The sequence below is a fragment of the Panthera tigris genome, chromosome B1 (assembly GCF_018350195.1).
Source record: "Panthera tigris isolate Pti1 chromosome B1, P.tigris_Pti1_mat1.1, whole genome shotgun sequence".
Lineage (NCBI taxonomy): Eukaryota > Metazoa > Chordata > Mammalia > Carnivora > Felidae > Panthera > Panthera tigris.
In genome coordinates, this window is record NC_056663.1 from 146,561,471 (window position 1) to 146,585,704 (window position 24,234).

A 24,234-nucleotide genomic window follows, 5' to 3' on the forward strand; every position below is an offset into this window, starting at 1 on the left:
TTCTTGAATTCCCCTACAGGAATAGATTTCAATGGATACCCCATACCTTAAAATTAAAACTTTGACTATTAAGTCTGTGTTTAAGTCTCATACTTCAGTTCTCTTATTGGACTATTCATTTTCCAAGTAGGATTTATGATTTTCTAACTTAAGACAGCTCTTCAAGTTGTACCCTCCACACAAATACTTCTCCCAATTCATTTACTCCTGTTAAAATCCTGCCTATTATTCATGATTCACTTCAGGTAATAGTTCCTTTCTTGAGGGTTTCTAAAAGCTCTCCCTTCCATTCTGAAGTTTCATAATGCTTTGTTTCAATCTCTTCTTGGGCAATGATCACTACTGGTATGACATGCTTATCTCTACCACCAGACTTCAGTTCCTTAAGTATCGGGGTCTTCTGAGTTTTGGCATAGCACCTTTTTATTCCTGTAGGCTATACAATGCATTCCAAATTTCCACATCAAGATGTAGAACATATCGCCCTCAAGTATCCCAAAAGTGGGAATATGAAACTTGCTCCCTGATCTTCACCCCTGCAAAAGCATTTGTAGATGACAAGTTACCCAACTTATAAAGGGAAGGGGCAGTGCAAGAAGATGTAGAAAGAATGCCCTCCTTTGAGACTTTGGTGAGACCACTACAGTAGACCCACGGACGTTGAATTTGAGTGAAGTCCACGAGGCCACTCTCTACCACAACTGTCGTTTCTAGAGAACTGACTCACTGACCCCGTATCTCCTACCGTTTAATTTTCAAAATATAAAATGAAGCTTTATTTGTTCTTCTGATGGCATCCTAAGAAGGACATTTCATTTCCTCTAAATTGTTTAATCTATAGAGGTCATGTAGAGTTCTAGGTTTAGTATTAGAAGGATTGAATTTCTTTCTATGGACTCAAACCCAGAAAACTGCACACTGGCCTATAATCATTATCAATGTGAAAGACCAGATCAGTGTTTTACTATTAAAAAAAAAAAACAATAGAAATGAGAACCAAAAGAGCCTGAAAAAATGAAATCAAGTTTTAATTCGCCACTGCTTCATTAACAGGGATTCTAGCAATAAATCAGTAGTTTTATCTCCAATAACTAGGGAAGCTTCCTAAACCAGTCCAGCAAGGCTCAATTTCTCAAGTAAAATCACTATTCTGAAATCAATATATAGTCTGCTTAGTTTAAATAAATGCTACAAATCATATTTCTAAGTTCACACTCACACACCTCCCCCCCCAAATATATGGACATTTTCTGACACCAATGAGTCTGTCAGTGCATGATGGAAATGAAAATGCCAAAGGAATAAAATTAAAACAATATATAATGCTCCATGGAGCTCTGAAAACCTATGATTCTCCAAAACAAAAAAGGAAAATAGCAACATTAATACGGTTTCTAGCATCCTACATAAGCATTTATTCAATTCAATGTTATTTAGGGTACAGCCATTGCTCCTGGTATATAAATGGCTTTTATAGGGGACCAGAATTTGTTTTAGATAAATACTGTAGCAGTAGTTCAAGCATTCAAAATACATTTTTTTTAGCAAAGTTTGTACCAGGACAGTAGTACCTTATGGTCTATTTTCAACTAGATTGAAAATTCCATGAGGGCAGAAGGAGTGTTTTGCTCTCCATTGTATATTCACTACTGAATCCAACCACCTAGTACAGAGTAGGTCTTCAAAACCTATCTGTTTCATTTATTAATACTATTAGCTCTGTTGAGAGAGAGGAGGTACATAAAGCAATACCAATTTCCTAAAAATAAATCAAGTTTTCAAAAGTCTAGATAGAATTAGACACAACTTACCAGAATATTTCACAATATAGAAAGAAATGGGACAGGCTATTGCAAAAGCAAAAATTCCATTAATTTGTAAACATTTAGTGCTTAGGGGTCACTTGATGTCAAAGTGATTTCACCAGAGTCACTGAGATTATGCCAATATTTACTGGGGCTGTATCAAAGTCCAGATTGCCTTCTTTATAACCACATGGAACATTCAAGAACAGACTGTGTCATTTATCATTCATTCTAGATAGTATTTAATTACATGAATCAAAGTGGGTTCAACTGGTATGAAAACATTTAGCAGCACTCCCTGGAGTAAGGAATCAATTTGTAATAATCATATTGCAAATTAACTTCAGTATTTGTTTTTTCAACCATTAGATAATGATTAACATCTGCTTAGGCTTATAAGATATAGGTATTCTCTGGATAAATAAGTGAACAATTTTTTTTTTTAATCAGAAACATATTTTGAGTAGTCTATCTGTAAGATACATGGTACAACAGCTTCCTCTACAGGTTATTTGAGAGCTTTTTACCCTTAATTCTAAACTTTCTCAGTTGACTCTTTTGAGCTGCCTTCCTTGCTTCTATCAAGCCCAAGGTTGACTTTCTAGAAAAAATGGTTCCAAAACCATTTTAAATCTTATGTAGTTGATCTAATTTCCCTCCTTTTTGCATCGTTATTTTGAATTTTTTTTAATTTTTAAGTTTTATTCAAATCCAAGTTACTTAACATATAGTGTAGCATTGGTTTCACGAGAATTTAGTGATCCATCACTTGCATATAACACCCAGTGTTCATCCCAACAAGTGTCCTCCTTAATGCCCATCACCGATTTAGCCCATCCCCCACCCAACACTCCTCCAGCAACCTCAGTTTGTTCTCTGTATTTAAGAGTCTCTTATGGTTTGCCTCCCTTTTATTTTTCCTTCCCTTATGCTCATCTGTTTTGTTTCTTAAATTCCTCCTATGAGTGAAATCATATGATATTTATCTTTATTTCACTTAGTACCTAACACCTGTGGATTCTCATGCATTTCAGTACAAACACCAGTTGATTTAATTAAAGCTACTTAACAGGGGCTAATCTGTAGTGTCTGCTTATATCACATGTACTCACATTCCCATAATGCACTGAGTGAAACTTTTTTGGATGAAGTGAGAAATCTGAATCTGGAAGGCCAGAAAAAATATTTCTTTAAATGTTCATCAGAGGTATTCCCTTTGAATATAGGCTCTCACTTTGCATGTTATTGAGTGTTCAGCAATATCAACAAAAATTGACTTCTGTATTTTTATAGGGAACATTAAACAAAATTAGCTCTTATGCATTAAACAGAAAAGTTCTTATTGGAGTTATTTTTTGTGGTTAAAAACACGGTAAGTTCTGGGGGGCAAGGGGAAGATTCCATTTAATTTCTTAATATTTCTAAAAGGAATTATTTTGTAATCCCTTGTATGTGATCTTATTGATATGAGGATATAATCTTGTACTAAATTTAGGAATTTAATACATATGTTTATTTAAATTCCATTTGATTATTTCCAGGAAAAACTCACCTCCTCAAAAAGGTATTCATCATTTCAGTTATTAGTCATGGCTATAATAAAGTTCTCACACATTGAACTAAAACCTACCACCAGTTTTTCTTAGCTCTACCTTAGGAACAACATAAAACAACTGTGGACATCCTAATGTTATATCCTTCATTATAGGAGGGCAGCTCTCCCCTAGATTCTTTCCCCCACGCCCTAGTGGTCAGTCTCATTGAATATCATTAATGATTAATGGAAGCTTTCAGCCCTTTGAAATGGTGACAATATCTGACCTTGCAAACTTGTCAATACATTTCAGAAAATGTACTAAATGTGAAGGTTCTCAGCTGTAACAAGTTCACTGCAAGTGGCTTTTTATACTCCATTGACTGTTAACTTTATCAATCCTACTGTCTTGTCCTGGTTTCCAAGAGGATGTGAGATTTGAACATGTAGTTTCTTTCCCACTCTGATTTTGATGGTATTTGTAATAAGGGGGCAACTCAAAGTACTGCTTAGGAATGTCTGTCCCCCAGTTCTGACTCTTCCCATTGCAGTAATATACTTTGAACAGTCCACCTGAAAGATATAGGGGGCAACAGCTTCTTCTGCAGGAGGTATTTGCCATTAAATCTAAAATCCTAAAGAGAACTTTTCAAAAGAAAAAATTTTCCCTAGTCTACATCCATGCACCACCACCTCCACAGCAAACCATAGAAGACCAATTTCTACCCTGGATTCCTTATGTTCGTGCTTTCAAAGCCCCAACTGAGAGGCAAGGGCATGTGGGAGGGTAAATGCATGACAGAAGTTGCCATTGTATCACCTGAGATGGTTTTCTCAATATTTACAGTCCAGGAGAAGTTGCTAACCCTTAACACACTTAGAAACTCGGCAGTTTATATACTTCCTACATTTCTTTCCAAAAGATGTATCATTAAATGTTGAAGGTTTCCTAGACTTACTTGCATAAATGAGTCAGGGAAGGACACCATGGACCACTTCCACACATCTATCCTATTGTGTTATGTAGTAGGGATGTTGAGCAAGTATGTCTTAATCTGTAAAGAACTCTTCTCCTGTGGGAACGAGCTCTTCCCAGCCACTTGAATGGACCTGAGAGTGGGTTCATTTGATTTTTCTGTTCCCTTAAAGAGGTCCCTCTGATCCTTTTGAACCTCAAAACAATTACCTCATAAAAGTCATGGGAAAGGCTGGTTTGTTTAATGGTCAAATATTTGTAAGTTCTTTTGAAGTTGAAACTACTCCCCCCCAGATCGGGACTGTTTCAGTCCTTTTGCCTGTGGTGGCAACAAGAGACATGTACAGTTTCTTCTCTGCTTATTCTCTTCTCCTTCCTCATGCTCACTTAACTGCTTTTACCTCTTCCAAGGTTAACATAAAAGGGACAAGCTAGCAGGAGAAGCAAGCAGCAGGAACATTAATTCAATGGACAGTTTTGTGAGCTAGTGTTTCCACTAGTTATGGGAAATATTCAAAGTTGACACTTTATGGTTCGTTGGAAAGCTCTTTGCAACATTTCTGGAATCTCTGACATCCAGCTGGCACCTTAAAACTTCCCCTTGGGCCTCTGACTTTCAAGTTGTCGGACTCCACACAGAGATGTCCCACTGTTGGCAGCACACTGCCCTCTCGACAGGCCACCCCTTCCTCCCCCCAAATTAAGACAACTCCAGGTCAGATTGCTCTCCTGCTTGATCTATATAAGGTCCACAGACCACAACACAGCTTCCCACTCAAAGCCCTCACCTTTGCTGCCCCAGGCCACTTCACTAGCCCCTCCCACCCTCTAATATTCTCTAGTCTGAATCAGACACCTGCCATTGTACCCCAAACCCCAGGGGTCACCTATCAAGGTCTGAGTGTTTTCCTTTAAGCCTCTCTCAGTGCTTGAAGCAAGGGAAGTGCTTTCCACCATTTCTCCAAACCCACCTCACAGGCTATTTTTTGGGGGGGAGAAAGTTGCCAAATTTCCATTTTCCCCCCTAAGCTGAATTCCTAGCCTTCCTGATAGAATTTGAAGTGGGTAATGGAGTTATGGTGGCAACACCAAGCCACAAATCTCCTTTAAAGTCCTGCATTAGAGGGGCTAGCTCTTCACTAAGTGTGTATGGGCATATACTCGCCATTTATGTTTTGTTCCTGTTTCTTTCAAGACCGTAGTTTAATGGAGACAAATAAGGGAAGGATTAAAAGTTACATTTTTAGCATTATTATAAAGAAGTGACTTAAGAGACTGCCCTATCAGTAAGTTCTGACATTTGACTTCTCTGCTTTCAGTATTAGGGAGTTTGTTCTGCTGTTCATTACAATGCATAGCAGGCCATAAAATTAATCTGTAGGAACCCAGCTAGAAAGGCACCCCAAAATGAAATTGTATATAGATATTGAGAAAATGCTACCTTCACCATAGATGCATCATGTGGAAGACCTATACATATAACGTTTCATTAGAAAGGAAAAGATACCAATTTTTCTATTTCTGGTTCCTAGGCCGAGATTATGAGAAGGATAAAGTTTGCAAGGAACTTGCCAATCTAGGAAAAGATGACTTCACATCTTTGTAAGTACGAGGTATTCACTCACTCTCTTGGTTACTTGACCTTGAATGAAACCACATGTGAGAGAACTTCAATTCAGCAGGGAGGGCTGAACCACTCTCTGCACATTGTGAGAACCCAAGACCAATGTGGGCACAGGTGTTAGGCCAGTGGAGGACATCCAAAGAATCCAGTTGGATTATTGTTACTAGAGTCTAAGAATTTGTTAGCAGTAAGGTTATTAATAGAGTTAAGAGAACAAGCACAGTTTAAGATAAAATAAAATGCAAAGAGTATATACAAGGGCTGTGGCAAACAAAAACAAGACATAGAACAGGATTACTGGGGAGGCTTGAGAAAGGAAAGAATAGAAGACTTCTTGGATAAAACCCCCAAATCCAACTTCCATTTTACAAGGAACATTTGCCTAGAACAAAAACTATTTTTTAAAAGTGAACCTCAGGTTCTTTTCACTAATCAATGTATGCAATATTCTGGTTAAAGACTGAACAAATTTCATGTTTTAATATGTACAAATGTGAAGTTTCTTAAAATTCTAAATATATCAACCTACTGTTTTCCTCAGATCAATGGTCTCATACAGCAGAAAGTTTCCCAGTAGCACATTTGAACAGATCAGTCACCTTGTGAATGAAGTTGTCTCCTTGACAGAAGCCTGCTGTGCTGAAGGGGCTGACCCGGACTGCTATGACCTCAGGGTAGGTTCATGTGCCTGCCCATGTCCTTACGGAGTCACAGAAAGAAGCCAAGATAGGCCTTTATGCTGATCTTGGGGAAATCTTAGACATCAACTCTACCTACTCCAAGTTTGAGAGAATTACCCCCAGCCCAGACCTATTCTAGTATAATGAATCAGTTTTGCCCATTAGTCCTACAAGGTTCGGATGAAAAGACTGGGATATCTATTAGTTCATGAACCCCTTGAAATAATGCATTCTGTGTACCTTAAAAGCCTACCCATACTTATACATTTATCATGTTAAGACAGGTACAACTGTCCCAGAATAGTTTAGTGTTGGCCTCAAGTTATTTTGGGTTTCAAAAATTGCCTTATATACATACACTAGGTTCTGGGTTTTCTCCCTTTAAGTATAAATGCAGAGGTTAAAATGCTGAACTGACAGGATTCGAAGTGTAGACAGGACCTGAAAAAGGTAAAACTACAGGTGTTTCTAGCAGTTTACTAACACAGTTATCAGGCTTCATGCAAAGGACATTTAGATGCATCTTGATAGAGGCTTCTACCGACCAAGCTCTCTTTGTTCAAGCCTGCAGAAATCATGCTCCAAAGATCTGATTTGAATATATCCTACACAGGGGTGCCTGGGAGGCACAGATGCTTCGTGGGTTCTAGCCCCACATTGGGCTCTATGCTGACAGCTCAGAGCCTGGAGCCTACTTAAGATTCTGGGTCTCTCCTTCGCTCTCCTCTCCCCAACTCATGCTCTGCCTCTCTCCGTTTACTTTCAAAAGTAAACAAACATGAAAAAAAAATTTTTTTTAATCCTACACAATGATTAGTCTTACCTATTAATTGCTTCATCGGGCCCTTGTATATGTTCTAAGAATTTTAAATCATTTTCCCCCCCACCATCAATTCCATAAATACCTATCATTTCAACCAGACCTTCTATACCACTGTAAAATAAACTACCAACCATGATCAATAACAGAACGTGTTTTTATCTTATTTACATTTTATTTCATGCATTAGTTAACTGACCCCTTGACCTGAGATAAGCCCCAGGATTATAGAGACAGATCACATGAAACAGAGATGGCATTGCCTTTGTCAGGGGTGGGAAGCATTTTTAAAACCATGTTGATACTTTCTTTACAAACTTTTTTTGGAAAGAAGAAAAAAAAAAAAAAAAGGACAATTGCCAGGGAAAGAAATGGAAAGGGAAAAAAAAATTCACCAACAAGAGATAAGGATGAAAAGGAGTTTCTAAGAATTCCTAAGTTCTGAGAGTCTGAGGAGGAGATGAGGAGGAGAGGTTTACTTTTGGCTTATGTAATTAATTCATCATGTTGCTTGCCTTCATTTACAGGAAATGATCTTTAGAAGTTTTTAAAAAGATGACCAACATGAATTAAGTGTAGGGATGTCTAGGCAGTTTTCCCTAGTAAATCCCCAGAAAGTTTTTCCCATGGGGACTCTATTTTACATTTATTCCAAGTATCAAATTCTTTCCAAAAAGAACATTTTGCTGCTGCAATTGGTTTAGTGGTGCCCTTACTATGGGCTTAGTCTGCCCACGTTATCAGTGCACAGTGTTGAGGCAGTAAATTAAGTTGCACCAGTGGTGCTCAATCTGTACTGCAGAGGAGAATAAATATTGGGGCTTTAGGAAACAGATCCTCAGGCTGCCTCTTTGAATTAATGAATCAGTTTCTGCCTTGTAAAACCCAGGCATCTGGGCTCTGATCCTGATGCAAAAGCAGGCTCCAGCACCAGCAGGTAAGAGAATGCAAACAAATGCAGAAGACTAAAACAGTCAAGAAGAGTCTGCTCATTTAATAGAAGGATGTGACCCTTCTCCCTGGGGTATTTGCAGCAGAAAGCAGGTGGGAGATCATAGCAGAATCACCAGCGAAGTTTTTCAAATGACCTCACTTACCCCAGAGATATGTTAATATTTACGTATAGAAACATTGCGCTAAAAACAAAAAAAAAACAAAAACAAAAACAAAAAACCCACCTCTAACAGCTGCAAACACAGTCCACTTGTTAATGAAGGTTCTATTTTCATTAATGAGTAATTAACATAAGACCCTGTATTTACCTGTAACTATGTAAATTGTCATGTTGATAAGTCATCCAGTAGAGTTTTTGGCATGGACAGTTTGTTACCGATGAGAATTTTTAGATTTAAAGACTAATATGTCATACTCCATGGAGAATTACAAGCCTCGAAACTTCCATATAGAAATTGACTTGTTTTTCTTTTCTCATTCTAGACCTCAGCATTGTCTGCTAAGTCCTGTGAAACTGACTCTCCATTCCCAGTGCACCCGGGAACTGCTGAGTGCTGTACCAAAGAGGGCCTTGAACAGAAACTCTGTATGGCTGCCCTGAAGCACCAGCCACAAGAATTTCCTACCTACGTAGAGCCATCAAATGATGAAATCTGTGAGGCATTCAGGAAAGATCCCAAAGACTTTGCTGAGCAGTAAGCTGCTTTCATAAGTAAAACTTCAGGGCATAAAATCTTCAGAAGTGTGTCAAATCTAACCCCCTAGTCTATATAAACGCCTCTTCTACAGCAACCAGGAAATTTCCATTAAGAACTTGACTCTTCCCTAAGACTTCTCATTTCAGTCAGTGCTGATTATTATAAATGCCTTTCTCAGACAGAGATAAAGTCAACTTTCTAAAACTTCCAAACTTAGTTCTATCACCTGAAGCAGAATCACTTGGATCCCCTGTCTATGTGACATTTTCAAATATTGGACAGCTACCATGATTCCCCTTATGCTAGGGATCCTTGCATACTCAGATAGATTTTTTTCTTTCCATTTATATTAATTTTTGTGATCTTCCAAGACTAATAGAAGAATCAATATATCATCTGGCTCCTCATGAATGTTAATCAAGGAGATCATCAAATTACATGTTCACTTATGTGGTAGAACACATCATGCTCGCAACTGTTTCTAGGGATATGAGAATAAAAAAAAACATGCTTTTCTGAAAATTAAACATTTAAAGTGTACACAGCTATACAATTCTATTTAGGATAATGGCAAAATACATGTCCAAGAGTCAAATGCAACGTGGCTCAGATTGGCCTTAGAATTGAAATTAAGGTCATGATTTTATAAAAATTGGTTGGCTTTCTCATCCCTGTAAATAATGAGGATTTTGCCCAAGATTTCAGAGTCTCATATAGACCCTTATGGCTTATACTCCTAACAATTAAAAAACATTTCAAGAAATAAGCCTACAAATAGCAATTGTGGAGAATAAGTCAACTGGGATAGATGATGAAAGGTAAAGGTGTTTCATTTTAGTTTGTTCAATATTAATAAGCAACTATCATGGGCCATGCACTTAGTAGACACTAAACGATAAAGAGACAAATGGCCCCTCCTCTCAATCCACTTGGAAATTTAAGAAACTACTAAAAATACTGATTAAAAGGGACTAGTATCCTATCTCTAAGTCCTTAGTGAGCCTTAGATATTGAAATTGAACTAATGTAACACATCCTTTTTCCACCAAACTAATGAAAAAGTAGATTCTGCTTCCCACAAATGTTGACCAATACTATTTTCCCCTCCCACAGATTTATGTATGAATATTCCATTAATTATGGACAAGCTCCTCTACCACTCTTAGTCGGTTATACTAAGAGTTATCTCTCTATGGTAGGGTCCTGCTGTACCTCACCAAGCCCAACAGTATGCTTTTTGAAAGAGGTAGGTATCATTTTATTATGTAGTTATGTTCTATTTTTTTCCTCTATTAATGTCATTCAATTCAATTAATAGTAGTTCAGATTCTGGAAGGAGAAACTTTCTAAAATGGCTCCTTTGCATTTCATTCATTGGAAAAAATATAACCACCTCTAGGAAAGAAATATCAGTAAGTTCCTTTGGTCAGAATTCAGTTTTATAGTCATAAAAGATAGCAGTTTCTTTTTGCCATTTCTGAAAACTGCTTTCAATGGATCTTGACCATCTAATAAGGTTCTCTCACTTATTTCCTAGAGACTCCAGATGAAACATTTATCACTTCTTACCACTATGTCAAACAGAGTCTGTTCACAATACGCTGCTTATGGGAAGGAGAAATCAAGGCTCAGGTAAAGATTAAGCACTAACAGTATGTTTAGCTGTTTGTGTCTACACGATCTAGAATATTAGAATTCTCTAAGAAAATATTTGTGATAGAATATATAGACTATAGTCTTATGTTCCTGTAATTCTCAAAATATAGTCCGGTTCTTTTTCTCTACATGAAATATGAATCAAGAACAAGTATACATTGTCAAATATGACATTTACTTTTAATCAACCTTTTCCATATACTTATGGGAAAACTGGTAGACCACTAGAAATGGTTTCTTCAGTATTCATATTAGCATATATTAAAAACACAAAAACTCTTTACTCATCACCTGTTATTTCCTTGACCTATTTTTTTCTTGGGATGAGACTTCCTGAATTCTTATTATATGAAGCTTTGTCCTATATATCATGCATATCTCTTAAGCTTAATGAATATATTCTAATTAGTTAGCTACTTTATTTATAACCTTCACTTTGATTTTTGTGTGGCTACTGTTAACACTATATTTTAATTCTGACAGTTTCTAGGTTAACACTTTTCTCATCTCCCCAGACTTCTGGACTTTGCTGGTTTATCTTTTCAGTATTTACAGTCTATAATTCACAAGACTTTTTTCTCTAATGGTAATGAAAAAGCCTATTTTGTGTTGGCATCAGATCCTAAGGTTCTCTAATGGTAATAGAAACTACTTTCATGAGTCCTTTAAAAAGAATCTTCCAATAGAAATACTCAAATACTAAATGGCATTTTCTCTACACCTTCCCTTTAGTTTTCCTTTTGCATTAAGGTAATATATTTAGGAAGTAGAACATAAGGATTTATAATATAAAACCACCTATAGTATATATTATATATATAATATATATGTATTAGATCTTAATCATTAGTTTATACTTGCATTTGTGTCTAGAATTTATCCCACAGAAATAGCACTGAACATGAACAAAGATTTAGTAGATATGTTGCTGCAACATTTCTTTTTAAATATGAATAGATTAGAAGCTTCCAAAATTTCCCTAAAATAGAGAATACTTATATCAATTGTGGTATATCCATAGAAGAATGCCATAGTTTGGATTAAATATCTTATTACAATATAATTAAAACAAACTATAGATTACTAGTAAAAGATATTGAAGATACAAATAAATAGAAAGATATTCCATGATCATTAATGTAAGAATATGGTTAAAATGCTCATACTATTCAAAACAATCTACAGATATAATGCAATCCCTATCGATACCCCAGTGACATTTTTGACAGCAGCAGAAAAAAAAAAGGCATCCTAAAATTCATAATTCATATAGAATGCCAAGGGACTCTGTACAGGCCTAACAATCTTAAAGAAAAACAAAGTTGGAGGCCTCACACTTTATAATTTCAAAACACACTAATAGCAATAATGATCAGGATGCCATGGTACTGGCATAAATACATATATATAAATGTATAAATATATAAATTTATAAATGTATAAATTTATATATATGTAGGTAGATCAATGGAACAGATCCAAATTGGCCAAATTGTTTTCAACAAAGGTGCTGGGACTACACAATGGGGAAAGGATGCTCTCAAATAGTGCTGAAAATATTGGATATCCACATGCTAAGGAATTAAATTGAACTCTTACAACAGATTTGAATATTCAATATGGATTAAACATAAGGCCTAAGACTATAAAACTCTTAGAAGACAAAAGGAAAAGCTTCAGAACACTGAATTTGACAAGGATTTTTTGGAAATGACCAAGAATAGAAAACAAAAGCAAAAATAGATAAATGGAACTACAAACTTAAGCTTCTGTTTAACTATTTAACTATTTAACTCAACAATAACAAAGTATTCAATTCTGTCTAATCAAGTTATTTAAACAGTTCTCCAAGAGATATAGAAATGGCCAACAAGCACATGAAGAGATTTTCAATATCACTAATCAGAAGAGAAATGCAAACCAAAACCACAATAAGAGATCATCTCATACCCTTTAGGATGGCCACTTTCTAAATGAGTGTTGGCAAGAATGTGGAGAAATTGAAATCCTTGTGCACTATTAATGGGAATGCAAAATGGTGTAGCCATTATGAAATACAATATGGAGTTCTCAAAAATTTTAAATTAGAATCGTATGATCCAGCAATCCCACTTTCGCATTCAAAGTAGAATCTCAAGGAGATATTTGCACACCCACGTTCATTGCAGTATTCACAATTGCCAAGAGGTAGAAGAAACCTAAATGTCTTATGCTAAGCAAAATAATCAGTCACAAGAGGACAAATACTGTGTGATTCCACTTTGTAGTATCTAAAGCAGTGAAAAATCATAGAAACAAAAGGAAAAATGTGGTTGCCACAAGATTGGCGTGGAGGCAATTTTCAATGGGTACAGAGCTTCAATTTAGCAAGGTGAAAAGATTCTGAGGTCTGCTGTATTTACAGATATTTACTTACAGTAAATATACTTAACATTACTGAATTATATGCTCAAATAGTTAAGATGCAAATGCTATTATGTGTTTTTGCCAAAATTTTAAAAGAATACTTGTCAATCAGGAATGTTTTCTGTATCATTAAGTGAAAAAGGCAAATATATAAATAGTGTAGCAGAGCAGAATCCTTTATGAAATACTTGGTAAACCTGATGAAATGCTTCAGGGTTATATACCAAAATACCAGCATTTGTTAATTCTGTGATCTAGGGCTATAAGTCTTCATATTCCTTTTATCTGTAGTTTCTAAGAGAATTTATAAACCATCTTTAAAAGTACAATGAGGGGCCACAAAAATAGGCTATTGGTCTTATGAATAGGGACTTAGTGCTTTATTGCTGTCGTAGATCTAACATTTTAAAGGCGTGCTTCGAGTAGGTGGATGGGACAAGAAGAAAAGCTGTGTATCAGTACTAAAAATACAAAATGATTTATTTAGGATGACTGAATTTTGAGTAGCGGCTCTAGCACATAGGAAGCATTGCATAGCAGATGTGTTCCACGCAGCTATCAAGGACAAAGGGTTGAAACTATGGTAATTTTCCTCCAGACTGTATGGTCATAGGGAAAAAGAGAACAGAATATGGGTAACCTAACAATCCATTTTTAACCATTTAGCCATCTCGTAAAATTAGCCCAGAAAGTGCCTACTGCTGATCTGGAGGATGTTTTGCCACTAGCTGAAGAGATCACCACAATCCTCTCCAAGTGCTGTGAGTCTACCTCTGAGGACTGTATGGCCAAGGAGGTAAGAGAATCATCATCATGTACCATGTACTGTGAGGCAGGCACTCTAAATTGCTGGTTACATACATCAACTCAGTGAATCCTCATGAAATTTAAGTGTGTCATTAACTCCGTTTTACAGATGAGTAATGATTAACAGGGATGAATAACTTGAAGTCTTGCAAATAGTAAATGGCAAAGTCCACACACAAGGACAAGATTATCTAATTCCTAAGAATTCCTTACTCTTCCTGCACAACCCAATGCAGTTTAATTATCATTAAACTTCACTTATTTAACTTAATTTTAATGTCTTAAATAATATTTAGACTTGAGTTCAATACACTAGCCACATAAGAAAAAACATTTTTTTAACAAAGTTTACTTAATCTATATACCCAACATGGGGCTCCAACTCATGACCCTGAGATCAAGAGCCACATACTCTACTGAGCCAACCAGGCACCCTACTAGCCACATTTTAAATGTACAATAGCATAAGACAGCATAGATACAGATCATTTCATCAAAGTTCTACTGAACAATACTGCAACAATTATTCAAAGCTGCTCATGTTTATACCTGTTATAACTTGATGGTCAATTTTTTTCCATCATTTTTCATTTACATAATCCTTTAGATAGGAATTTGAACTGGTGCTTTAGATAAGGGTTACTCCAAGTCTGGACAGCTTTAGAAATAATAGTGGGGAAAAAAAACAGATGATAACAACCTAAGAAAACAGGTCTCCGTTAATAGGTGTTTTTCTATAACCTGACTTATAACTTTTCATCTATACCATGCCAAGGTTTGTAAGCCTACATAAGACTTCCTCTTTTTTTTTTTTTAATATTTGTTTTTGAAAGAGAGACAGACAGAGCATAAGCAGGGGAGGGGCAGAGAAAGAGGGAGATCTAGAATCTGATGCAGGCTCCAGGCTCTGAGCTATCAGCACCGAGCCCAACACAGGACTTGAACTTGTGAACTGCGACATCATGACCTGAACCAAAGTCCGACTGAGCCACCCAGGCACCCAAGCCTTCCTTGTTTTTAATTAGGCCAACCAAGAAACTAACAATGCACAAACTCACAATTGCTTTTGCAGCTGCCTGAATACACAGTAAAGATCTGTGACAACTTAGCCACAAAGAATTCTAAGTTTAAGGACTGTTGTCAAGAAAAAACGCCCATGGACGTTTTCATGTGCGCTTACTTCATGCCTGCTGCCCCAACACCAGAGCTGCCAGCTGTTGAGCTGCCCACAGGTCAAGACGTATGTGATAAAGGAAACACCAAAGCCATAGATCAGTGAGTTAACTGGAGTAACTTTCTTTCTTGACAGTATGGATATTCACTAGCATTAAGTGACAAAGAAATTAAATGGAAGAAAGGGTAAACCTTTATCTGTTTTGATCCAACAAAAACTAAAAATACACCCTTGCTGCATATACCCTAAGTTGCATAAGCTACAAGTATATGCATATTCATTGCATAGAAATATTTCACAAATAGGTTGTATTAACAGGTCAGAAAGTTATCAATATTAGAGAGCAGAATGGAGACTAACTTTAGGCTGGAAGTCTGTATTTGTCCAAGTACGATTTTTATAAATGCATAGATAACAATGGAATAAAACAATGGAAGAATTTATAGAAATCTGTTTTCATAGAAAAGCCAATTAAGGCTTTTACTTGATGCTTTATGTGAGATTCATGGTGTTATAGCTGCACAAAAGCTAGTTCCATGTTATTTTGAAATAGATAGGTTTCTATAGAACATATACATATGCATATATAGTACACACAGCTTTAATTCATTATGAACTAGTCAGAATAGTTACAAAGCAACTGCTAATAATTTGCATTTCAATGAGAATATTAATCCAAAATCTGTCAATTTGGAGTCACATTTACTTAAATCTTTTATTTTTAGTTAAGATGCAGAAGTCAGGTGATCTGCCTTTTTATAATACAGAGAACATTTACACAAATCTACACATGTTAAAGAACATTCTCTCCTTTCTCTCTCATACCAGATATATATTTGAACTAAGTAGGAGAACTCCTCTTCCAGAAGTATTCCTCAGTAAAATCCTTGAGCCAACCCTGAAAAGCCTTGCTGAATGTTGTGAGTCTGAGGACTCTGCTGCCTGCATTAATACACAGGTACTATATGCTCTATTTTCTTCAGCAACCTTGGTTTAGGTCGAGTTGGAAAACTGTAGCTCATGGGCCAAATCTGACCCCATATCTGTGTTCACATGACCCATGAGCCAAGAACGGTCTTCTAATTTTTTTAATTTTATGACACATTAAAATGTGAAACTCAAAATTCAGGATTCATAGTGTTTCATTAGAACACAGCCTCACTCCTTGTTTACATATTGTTTATAGCTGCTTTTGTGTTCTATTGGCAGAGTTGAATAATTATAAAAGAGACTATATGGTTTACAAAACCTAAAATATCTACTATCTGGTTTTATGTAGAAAATGTTTGCCAATGTCTGGTGTAGATAATAAACACACATAATAACACATTACACGGAATTCTGATTAATGCCTCATAGAACAGTGCTTCAAGACAAATAATTTTGTTATGTAATTGTTTTCTTACAGGGCCCTCAACTGAAAAAGGAATTATCTTCTTTCATTGACAAGGGACAAAAACTATGTGCAGATTATTCAGAAAACACTTTCACAGAGTTTAAGAAGAAGTAAGGAAATTTTCGGTTTCCTCCACATTTATCAAAAATATTAGCATGGTATGATTTGAAAGTATAGTTGAAGACTTGAGACTTTAAAAAGTAGAATCTGATATTTATATGGAGTTCTATCTAAATGGAGTTCTTTTTGGAGGGGAAAAATGGTCATGTGTATCAGGTGAGATATCAATTAGAACACAGCCACAAAAGTATATTTATAAGACCTATAGGAACTTCATAAAAAAAACAAAAACAGATTAGCCCACAGTTCATCAACATTCTTGCCCTAAAGCCACATGTAGATATTGCTATCAATAACTGAGGAACTGTAAAACTACTGAAGTTATCTAACTTCATGGCAGATGGTCTGACAAACAACCCAAACTTTCAATCAAGTGTAGTACCACCCATGACCAGCATGTATTCTCTATAAATTGAAGATACAAACGTTAATTAATCATCAATAATGTTGTACAATAGTCAGTAGTCCTATTTCTCAAGAACGGCCATAAAAGTGAAAGAAATTTTGCTGGGTTCCTAAAGACCCATTGCATTCCTAGTTTCATTAAGTAGATTGCTCACATCCATTTCAAATCATCTTGCTCAACATAGGCCTAAAGCAAGCACAAATAGAACTCCACAAAAAGACCAAAGAATCCCCAAAAGTAGCACCCCAATGAAGTCTACTTTAGCAAAGTTCTAAAATGAAAAACTGTGAAAGCCTGAAGTTCAAAATATTCCCCAATTATAAAAAAATAGTATAGAATAACATTAAACAGATAATCCAAGTTTTGTACTCCAGGGTCGCATGGGACAATTACTGATATTTTTAACATACTGAGATTATAGAAATTATCAATGTAGTGGAATTGACATGTAGGGTTATAAAATCACAAGACAGACTAGAGTCTAGGTATTTGAAACACTGCACCAGGGTACGCGCACACACACACTTTCTCCATCCTCTGAGTTCCTCCTGGTCTGACTTGCCTCCCCTTCCAGCTGGGACCAACTCATTTCAGTAATGCTTTTATAAGCAAACCAGCCCCCCTCATCCTCCTGTGCTTTCCCAGGATCCACCTTACCCCAACTAGATAAATTCGGGTTTCTACTACCTCCCATTGCCCACAACTGGGCTGGCAAACAGTTCCTGGAGGTCAGAAAACCAGACTGAATTGCCCATTATAACAATAGAGAGATACCAAGATTATAGACCATTCAAATTGGGAGAGAATCTAGAGAACTCAAGTCCTAGCACCATCTTGAAAGTGAGGTGGAGACATAATGGATAGTAGAGCTAAAAACAAGAGCCCGTTTCTGACCTTCTTTGTGTTTTCCAACATAGCCAGTTGGAAAGTAGGCGCGCTGAGGGGGAAGTTGTATAAAGTGAGTAAAGAGAAAAAAGATTAAGGTGGCATAAAGTCCTGACAGGGAAAGGCTTTTTAAGGAACTTGAAATGTAGTACAGGAGAGAAGATAGAACATCAGCAAGAATAGGAGAGGAAGTCTTCTATGTTGATATAATGGAGCAAATGAAGGGGGAAGCCTGGAGTTCAAATCTAGCAGCAATTTGTAAATTTACTTTTAGGATCTGAGAAGAGCTGGAGATTTCATTTTCTAACCTCAAATTGAGTCGCTAAGAATCACTCCACAGACCCGTAATTTAAGAACAACTATTTCCATCTTTGTATTGTAAAAGACCAGAAGTGGGTTATCATTTTGTATGAGAAAGATTTATAAAATACAAGTATGGAAACCTTACATAAATATGGTTTTTCAGACTAGCAGAACGATTAAGAGCAAAATTGCCTGACGTCAGTGCCCTGGAACTCCAAGGGCTGATTGACAAGCGTTCAGACTTTGCCTCCAAGTGCTGTTCCATAAACTCACCTCCTCTCTACTGTGATTTAGAGGTAAGAAAATTTAACCCCCTCCTTATCACCCAACAGCATTTTAAGAACTTGTGTACTCAGATTTACTCATTCCTTTGTTATTGAAATGCCCGTATGTGGCAGACTTTTCCTGATATTTTCATTGTAAAGACAAAAGTTGTTTCCTGATTATGCCAATTTAAAAGCAAATGAGGCAGTTAAACTTTTTTAACAAAAGGTTTGTGAATACAACAAAGTACAGGGCAGGGTTTTTCCCAACTGTAGGTAGTAACATATTAACAGCTTTTTAATGTTTATTTTTGAGAGGGAGAGGGGGAGGGGGGGGGGGTGCTGGTGATACAACAGCTGCATTAGGTTGCCTTATCCCAGGAAAATAAAGTTACCTTACCTAGGAGTTGTTATCAGATTTTGCTCTGACAGTCTCATTCAATTTTAAGAAATATTTTTCTTTTACATTCTGTCAAAAAATAGCAATTCTACAACCCTTTCCTAGTCCCTTTTATCTGCTTATCCAATTACACTTTCCTTTTTGACATCATCAAAAGACAAACTGAACTGCACACAACACAGGCTTCCTTCAAGTCTCTTGCTTTTCATTTGACTTGCTTTTCCATTACTTTCTATAACATATTGCCATTTAAAACCTTTGTATTTTCAATTACAATGATGAAAAGGCAGGTTCGTAACTATTTTCTTGCTTTATAACCAGTAAGTGTGGAGCAGTGCTGCTGAGCAACCAGTCTTTCAGTAATTGCTAGCAAAGAGGGAGATAAATGGAGTTGAGGCACTTGCGCATATTTGATGGTCTGGAGCACTCAGAAGAGACCTCTGCTATTTGTATGAGCCTTTTAGATGGTCTTTCCACACTCATCTCACAGCTGGGTAACCAAGCTGCCTCTGCTTTCTGACTTCAGCTTACAACAGCATGTTCTTTGATTCTCAATGCTTGGTATGCATATTTGTCCTGTGACTCTGTAATATTTGGGGTATAATTTATTAAATCCCCTTGTCCTATATTTGACAAATTTTTTCCTGAAAATTAATGCCTATCTACTACACTGACTCCAAAGTCATTTATATCCAGGGATCTGCCTCTATCTGCCATTCTAAATATACTTGGCACAGCCACTAGAAGAACGGCCAAGGGGCTTCTGAACCAGACTAAATTAACATTAGGAGTTGACCTATCCCTACCCCTCACCCTGATCTTGAAATGACCAGCAAATAGCCACCAGTGTAATTTTCTTTTAGCTTCACCATGGTACCCTCAGAACTAGTTCTATTATATTATTATTATTATCCCATAGAAGCTCATTAGCTGCAGAAACAGTTGTAAAATTAGACTGTAATTTTTTTCCTCTCCACCCATCATTCAGTCCAGGCACTACCATGGATTCTTCTGCGAACTCATTACTATGCTCCTCTAAGATCCCAACAGAGTGCTAGGGGCATTAAATATGGTTTCAGAAAGTTTCAGAAAGTCTCTGTTACATGCTGGAGTTGGTCATTACAATTTTGACAACAAAGACAACCACAAATGGCCAAGTGGGAGCCAGGCAAGGAGGAGACAGACTCTCTCCTCCCCCTTTCTTTCACCCATACTACAGGGGAGACTGGCATATCCACTACAGCTTATCCTAGCTCTTAGAAGTAGCTTTTATGATCCTCAACATCATAGCCAGCATTTATTAAGCCATTATTAAATGTGAAGGATAATAGCCTTACGTGCATGTATTTATAAAATTATCTAAAACCTTTCTAAGTGAAAGGTACGATTTTTAATTTCCCTTTTACAGATGGGTCTAAGGAAATATGCAAAGATTACCAGATGTTAGGAAAATCATGTTTATTCCTTTGCAGTCCATTACTCTCACTCCAGGCATGGTCATAGACTTCAGCCCCAACTTAGCTAATGATGATAAAAAAATCAAAGTATAGATACCAAAAGACTTAATTATTGACTGAAATCCAAAATTATTTCTGAAGTTGAACAAAAATTGTGCTGGGTCAGCTTTGTCCATCTGAATGCCACCCATCCCACTACCTTGCTCTTCTTCCATTAGTTATACTTATTTTGCTTCAACAATCCTTTTTTACTGGCTTCATCCAATTTAAAGTTACTTCTCTCCTGACCTTGAATAAGACATTCTAGACACTACTCCCTCATTATTTTTCTTTTCTCCTCCCCTTACAGCCAAGATTTTTGAAATAGTATGTTCTCTTTCCTCACACCTGTTAATTCTTTAGTTCTTCACAGAACTTCTGATGGTACCATAACAATAACATTACACTGACCATCTCCTTCTTGCTAAATCTAACCAACGTTTTTCAGTCCTTTTCTTACCAGCCTTCTCTGCAAAAACACTTGACACCCACAACTATTCCTTCCTTCTTGAAACAATTTCTTTGGCCTCTGTATCATCATTTTCTACCTTTTGTCCTTCTAGTTTTCCCTTCTCATGCTGTTTTATACGGTCCTCTTCTAGCCATCCTTTACCTCCTTTCCAGAGTTTTCTTCCTTGATCTTTATAGTACATTTTCCTTGAGCATTCTCATCCAAAGACATGCCTTTAATATCCAAATCCCTACCTTCAGGCCAAGATCTCTTCCTTCAGCACTGAGCATTTTATCCAACTTTATGGGGCTCTCTTGTTCCAGAAGAAATTCAAATTCAACGTGACCCAAATCTTCCCCTTAAAAACCTCCTCTTGTATTTCCTAAACTTATGAATATCACAATTCACCCACTGTCTAAGATAACAAATACTCCTGTATTTCACCTGTTTTGCATATTCGTCCAAATTCCAAATCCTACTGATTCTAGGATTCTAACACCTCAGTATCTTGGTCTCCCTATCTACTTCTAAGTTACTGGTACTTAAATTGAGGCAATCCTTTGCCTGGATTACAACATCCCGATTGGTTGTATCCCCCCCCTTCCTTTTCTTACACCTAACCTCATCTCTATACAGAGATCAGAATAATCTTTGTAAACTACCAAATAGTTAATACATTCCTATAATTGCTCTCCATTGCATCTAAAGTTTTGTTTTGTTTTTAAATAGAGTTTGGACCTTTGCCCCTTCAGTCAGATCTACCATTACTTCTTGTTCTTCCTCCTTTGACTCTCCTGAACTATTTGCAAGTTTTCAATTACCTTAAGCTTGCTCTTACCTCAAGGATTTTGCACATTATGACTCATCCCCTATTGCCTAATCCTTCTACTTCATCCTGACTAAATTTTTCAAGTTTCAGGATACAATTTGAACCTCACCTCCTCTGGGAGTCCTTCCCTGACACTCAAGCTCTTCTGTTTTCTCTTTGTCCTCTGTGCACACCCAATAATTAGATCTTATTAACTATTGACTTTTTTTCTGGTCTGTTTTTCCTGGGACACTGTAAATTTAAGAGCAGAGACAGTATAAAACCCAATGTGAATGATGGCCAATAAATAATTTAATATGAAACGACATTTTGACAAGAATCTTTTCCCCAAGCAAGTTTCACATTTTTGTATACCATCTGCAACAGTCTACAAAATACTTTATGACTTAGAAGACTTTTTTTTTCATTGCAGATTGAGGCTGAAATGAAAAATACCCTATAGTCCTGATGCATGTGTATTGTCTTAGGTAAGTATAGTTTTTGAAGGCAGCAAAGAATGTAGATTTATACAATGTATTTTAAACATCAGCATTTGAATAGTCTCCTTTCTGTTAGCTATTCAAACTGATTTTACAGATGAAAATATTAAGTATGTGAAAAAGTTAAAGAGCTTATACAAGCATACACAACCAACTTCTGACCTGTCTAGGACTAGAAAACAGGTCTCCAGCTTGATATGTACCTATTACAACCTCACATCTAAGGTAATGACAGCACAGAGATCATTTCAGGGATTTTGATGAATTAAAAGTTTAAAGATTTAAAGACCGAGTCCATCAAGTCTTAAAGACCACAGGGCTCTTAGGAGGAGAAAGGCATTTTTCAAATTAAAGCATGTTTGAAATATTCTCACTCGCTTATTTTAAGTATTACATTTTTACCCATTAAAAAATACATGAAGAGGCTAAGAACAGAAGCTAGAACCCCATACTTTAAACTGAAGGTGACCTCAACTCTGCAAATTAACAAAATTATTCTCTCCAGATTTAATTATATTCATTTTAAAGAGATTACTTCTGAGATTTAAAGTGATGAAAACAATCATTTGGGTTTATCTCAGACCTTACTTGAACTGAGGCTTTTCACCACTGTAAGATTTTTATTTTGCTAATTTACTGACAACATTCCTAAGAATGATGTGGAAGCAAAAACCATTGACTAAGGAAATTAAATTCTTCTACCACATTCAGCCTTTCAATATAAACTATTTGCATCTGAAACAGTAAAAAAGAAAATTAACACTCAGAGGCAGTACAATGGAGGGGGTGGTGGTCACAGAAATTTGGGGAATTGCCCAGTCTACATTAGAATCTCCACTCCAACTATCCATCTCTATGAGCAAGTTATCTATACCCCCTAAAGCTCGGTTACCTTTTTTGTAAAAAGAAAATTACAACTGCTCCTCCCAGCATGGTTGTAACGATGAAGGTGAGGTGACGTGTATAAAATGCCAAGAAATACTATTAGCAAAGTTGCTACAGTTGCTTCTATTACAGATGTAAATCTAAACTAAAACAAGTTTCCCCCAGAGAGTCTTTTCAGATTTTAAATTGCTCTAGAATAGATCCATTTTCTTTTGATTTTTCTCTTACTAGAACACATCAGCTCTCCAATGACAGAAGTGGCACATATTTTTTAGTAGGAAGCAGTTCCTACAACTGTTAAACCAACTGGCTAGCACTGCCTGCCTTCTCAGTGAAAGCCTTCATCTCGTCAGAGATTTGGCCTTGGAGAAGCAGAAGCCTTTGTCTCAAGGTGTTCTCATCCTCAAGGACACCTATGATTCAGGTCTTCCAGTCACCAGTGTGATGCTATTTGATTAACTAAAACCATTGTAAACCTGAGTTGTCATCTGGACAGTTACTGGTCCCCTTGATCATTTTCTTTCTTCAAGCCCCAAAATTGATGGATTGTGGCCACATTTGTAGGTCTCACTGGAGAATTATGGTCTCTTAATAAATCCCATAAATCTAGTTATCTTTTTTCTTCAGCTTTGGAAATAGTGTTCCCCGAGTTGTCAACAGATAAAGGATTTGGTCCACATTGAAGATTCAAGTTGGGTAGAAAGCACTACCAGAATTACACTCAGCAGGTGCTTACATGAGAGAAACCTAAGAACTCAGCATAGCCAGGTGCTTACACTTTGAAAGAAACAAGTGAGGAAAACACGGGTGTGTCTGTCTCATCCTCAGACATAACCTCACACAGGACAATGAAAGGTAGAATTTCTTGCACGGTGCAAATAGAACTATGGTATAACTGCTGTAGTATCTTGGGGGGGGTGGGAATCAAAACGGAGACACATTTGGCTCATTACAATGTAGAAGGGGATTTGATAAGAACTTACACTAAGTGTTTTACTAAAATAAAAAAGTATCATCTCAATCCCATGACTAAGAAGCCTCATGGTTGCTGTGTTTTTTGCTATGGCAGAGAACATTCTCAGAGCACAAAGCTACATACATCCTTAGTTCAAAGAAGAAAAGCTATGATATACCTTGGCATAACAACAGTGATGGCCTTAGGTACAGGTTTTGGGAATTTCTTACAT

The 24,234-nt window shown here is 36.6% G+C and overlaps 1 protein-coding gene across 1 annotated transcript in view; it reads left to right on the forward strand.

The window, feature by feature from the left end:
* Window positions 1-24,234, forward strand: part of GC (GC vitamin D binding protein) — a 34,760-nt gene that overhangs the window by 10,191 nt on the left and 335 nt on the right. Inside the window, exons 3-13 of the mRNA XM_042984775.1 lie at window positions 5,848-5,917; window positions 6,481-6,613; window positions 8,877-9,088; window positions 10,205-10,337; window positions 10,629-10,723; window positions 13,820-13,949; window positions 15,033-15,235; window positions 15,963-16,092; window positions 16,543-16,640; window positions 18,408-18,540; window positions 22,096-22,150. Of these exons, the coding sequence (XP_042840709.1) occupies window positions 5,848-5,917; window positions 6,481-6,613; window positions 8,877-9,088; window positions 10,205-10,337; window positions 10,629-10,723; window positions 13,820-13,949; window positions 15,033-15,235; window positions 15,963-16,092; window positions 16,543-16,640; window positions 18,408-18,540; window positions 22,096-22,125 (1,367 nt within the window). The 3' untranslated portion in view covers window positions 22,126-22,150. The remainder of the gene's footprint in view (window positions 1-5,847; window positions 5,918-6,480; window positions 6,614-8,876; window positions 9,089-10,204; window positions 10,338-10,628; window positions 10,724-13,819; window positions 13,950-15,032; window positions 15,236-15,962; window positions 16,093-16,542; window positions 16,641-18,407; window positions 18,541-22,095; window positions 22,151-24,234) is intronic.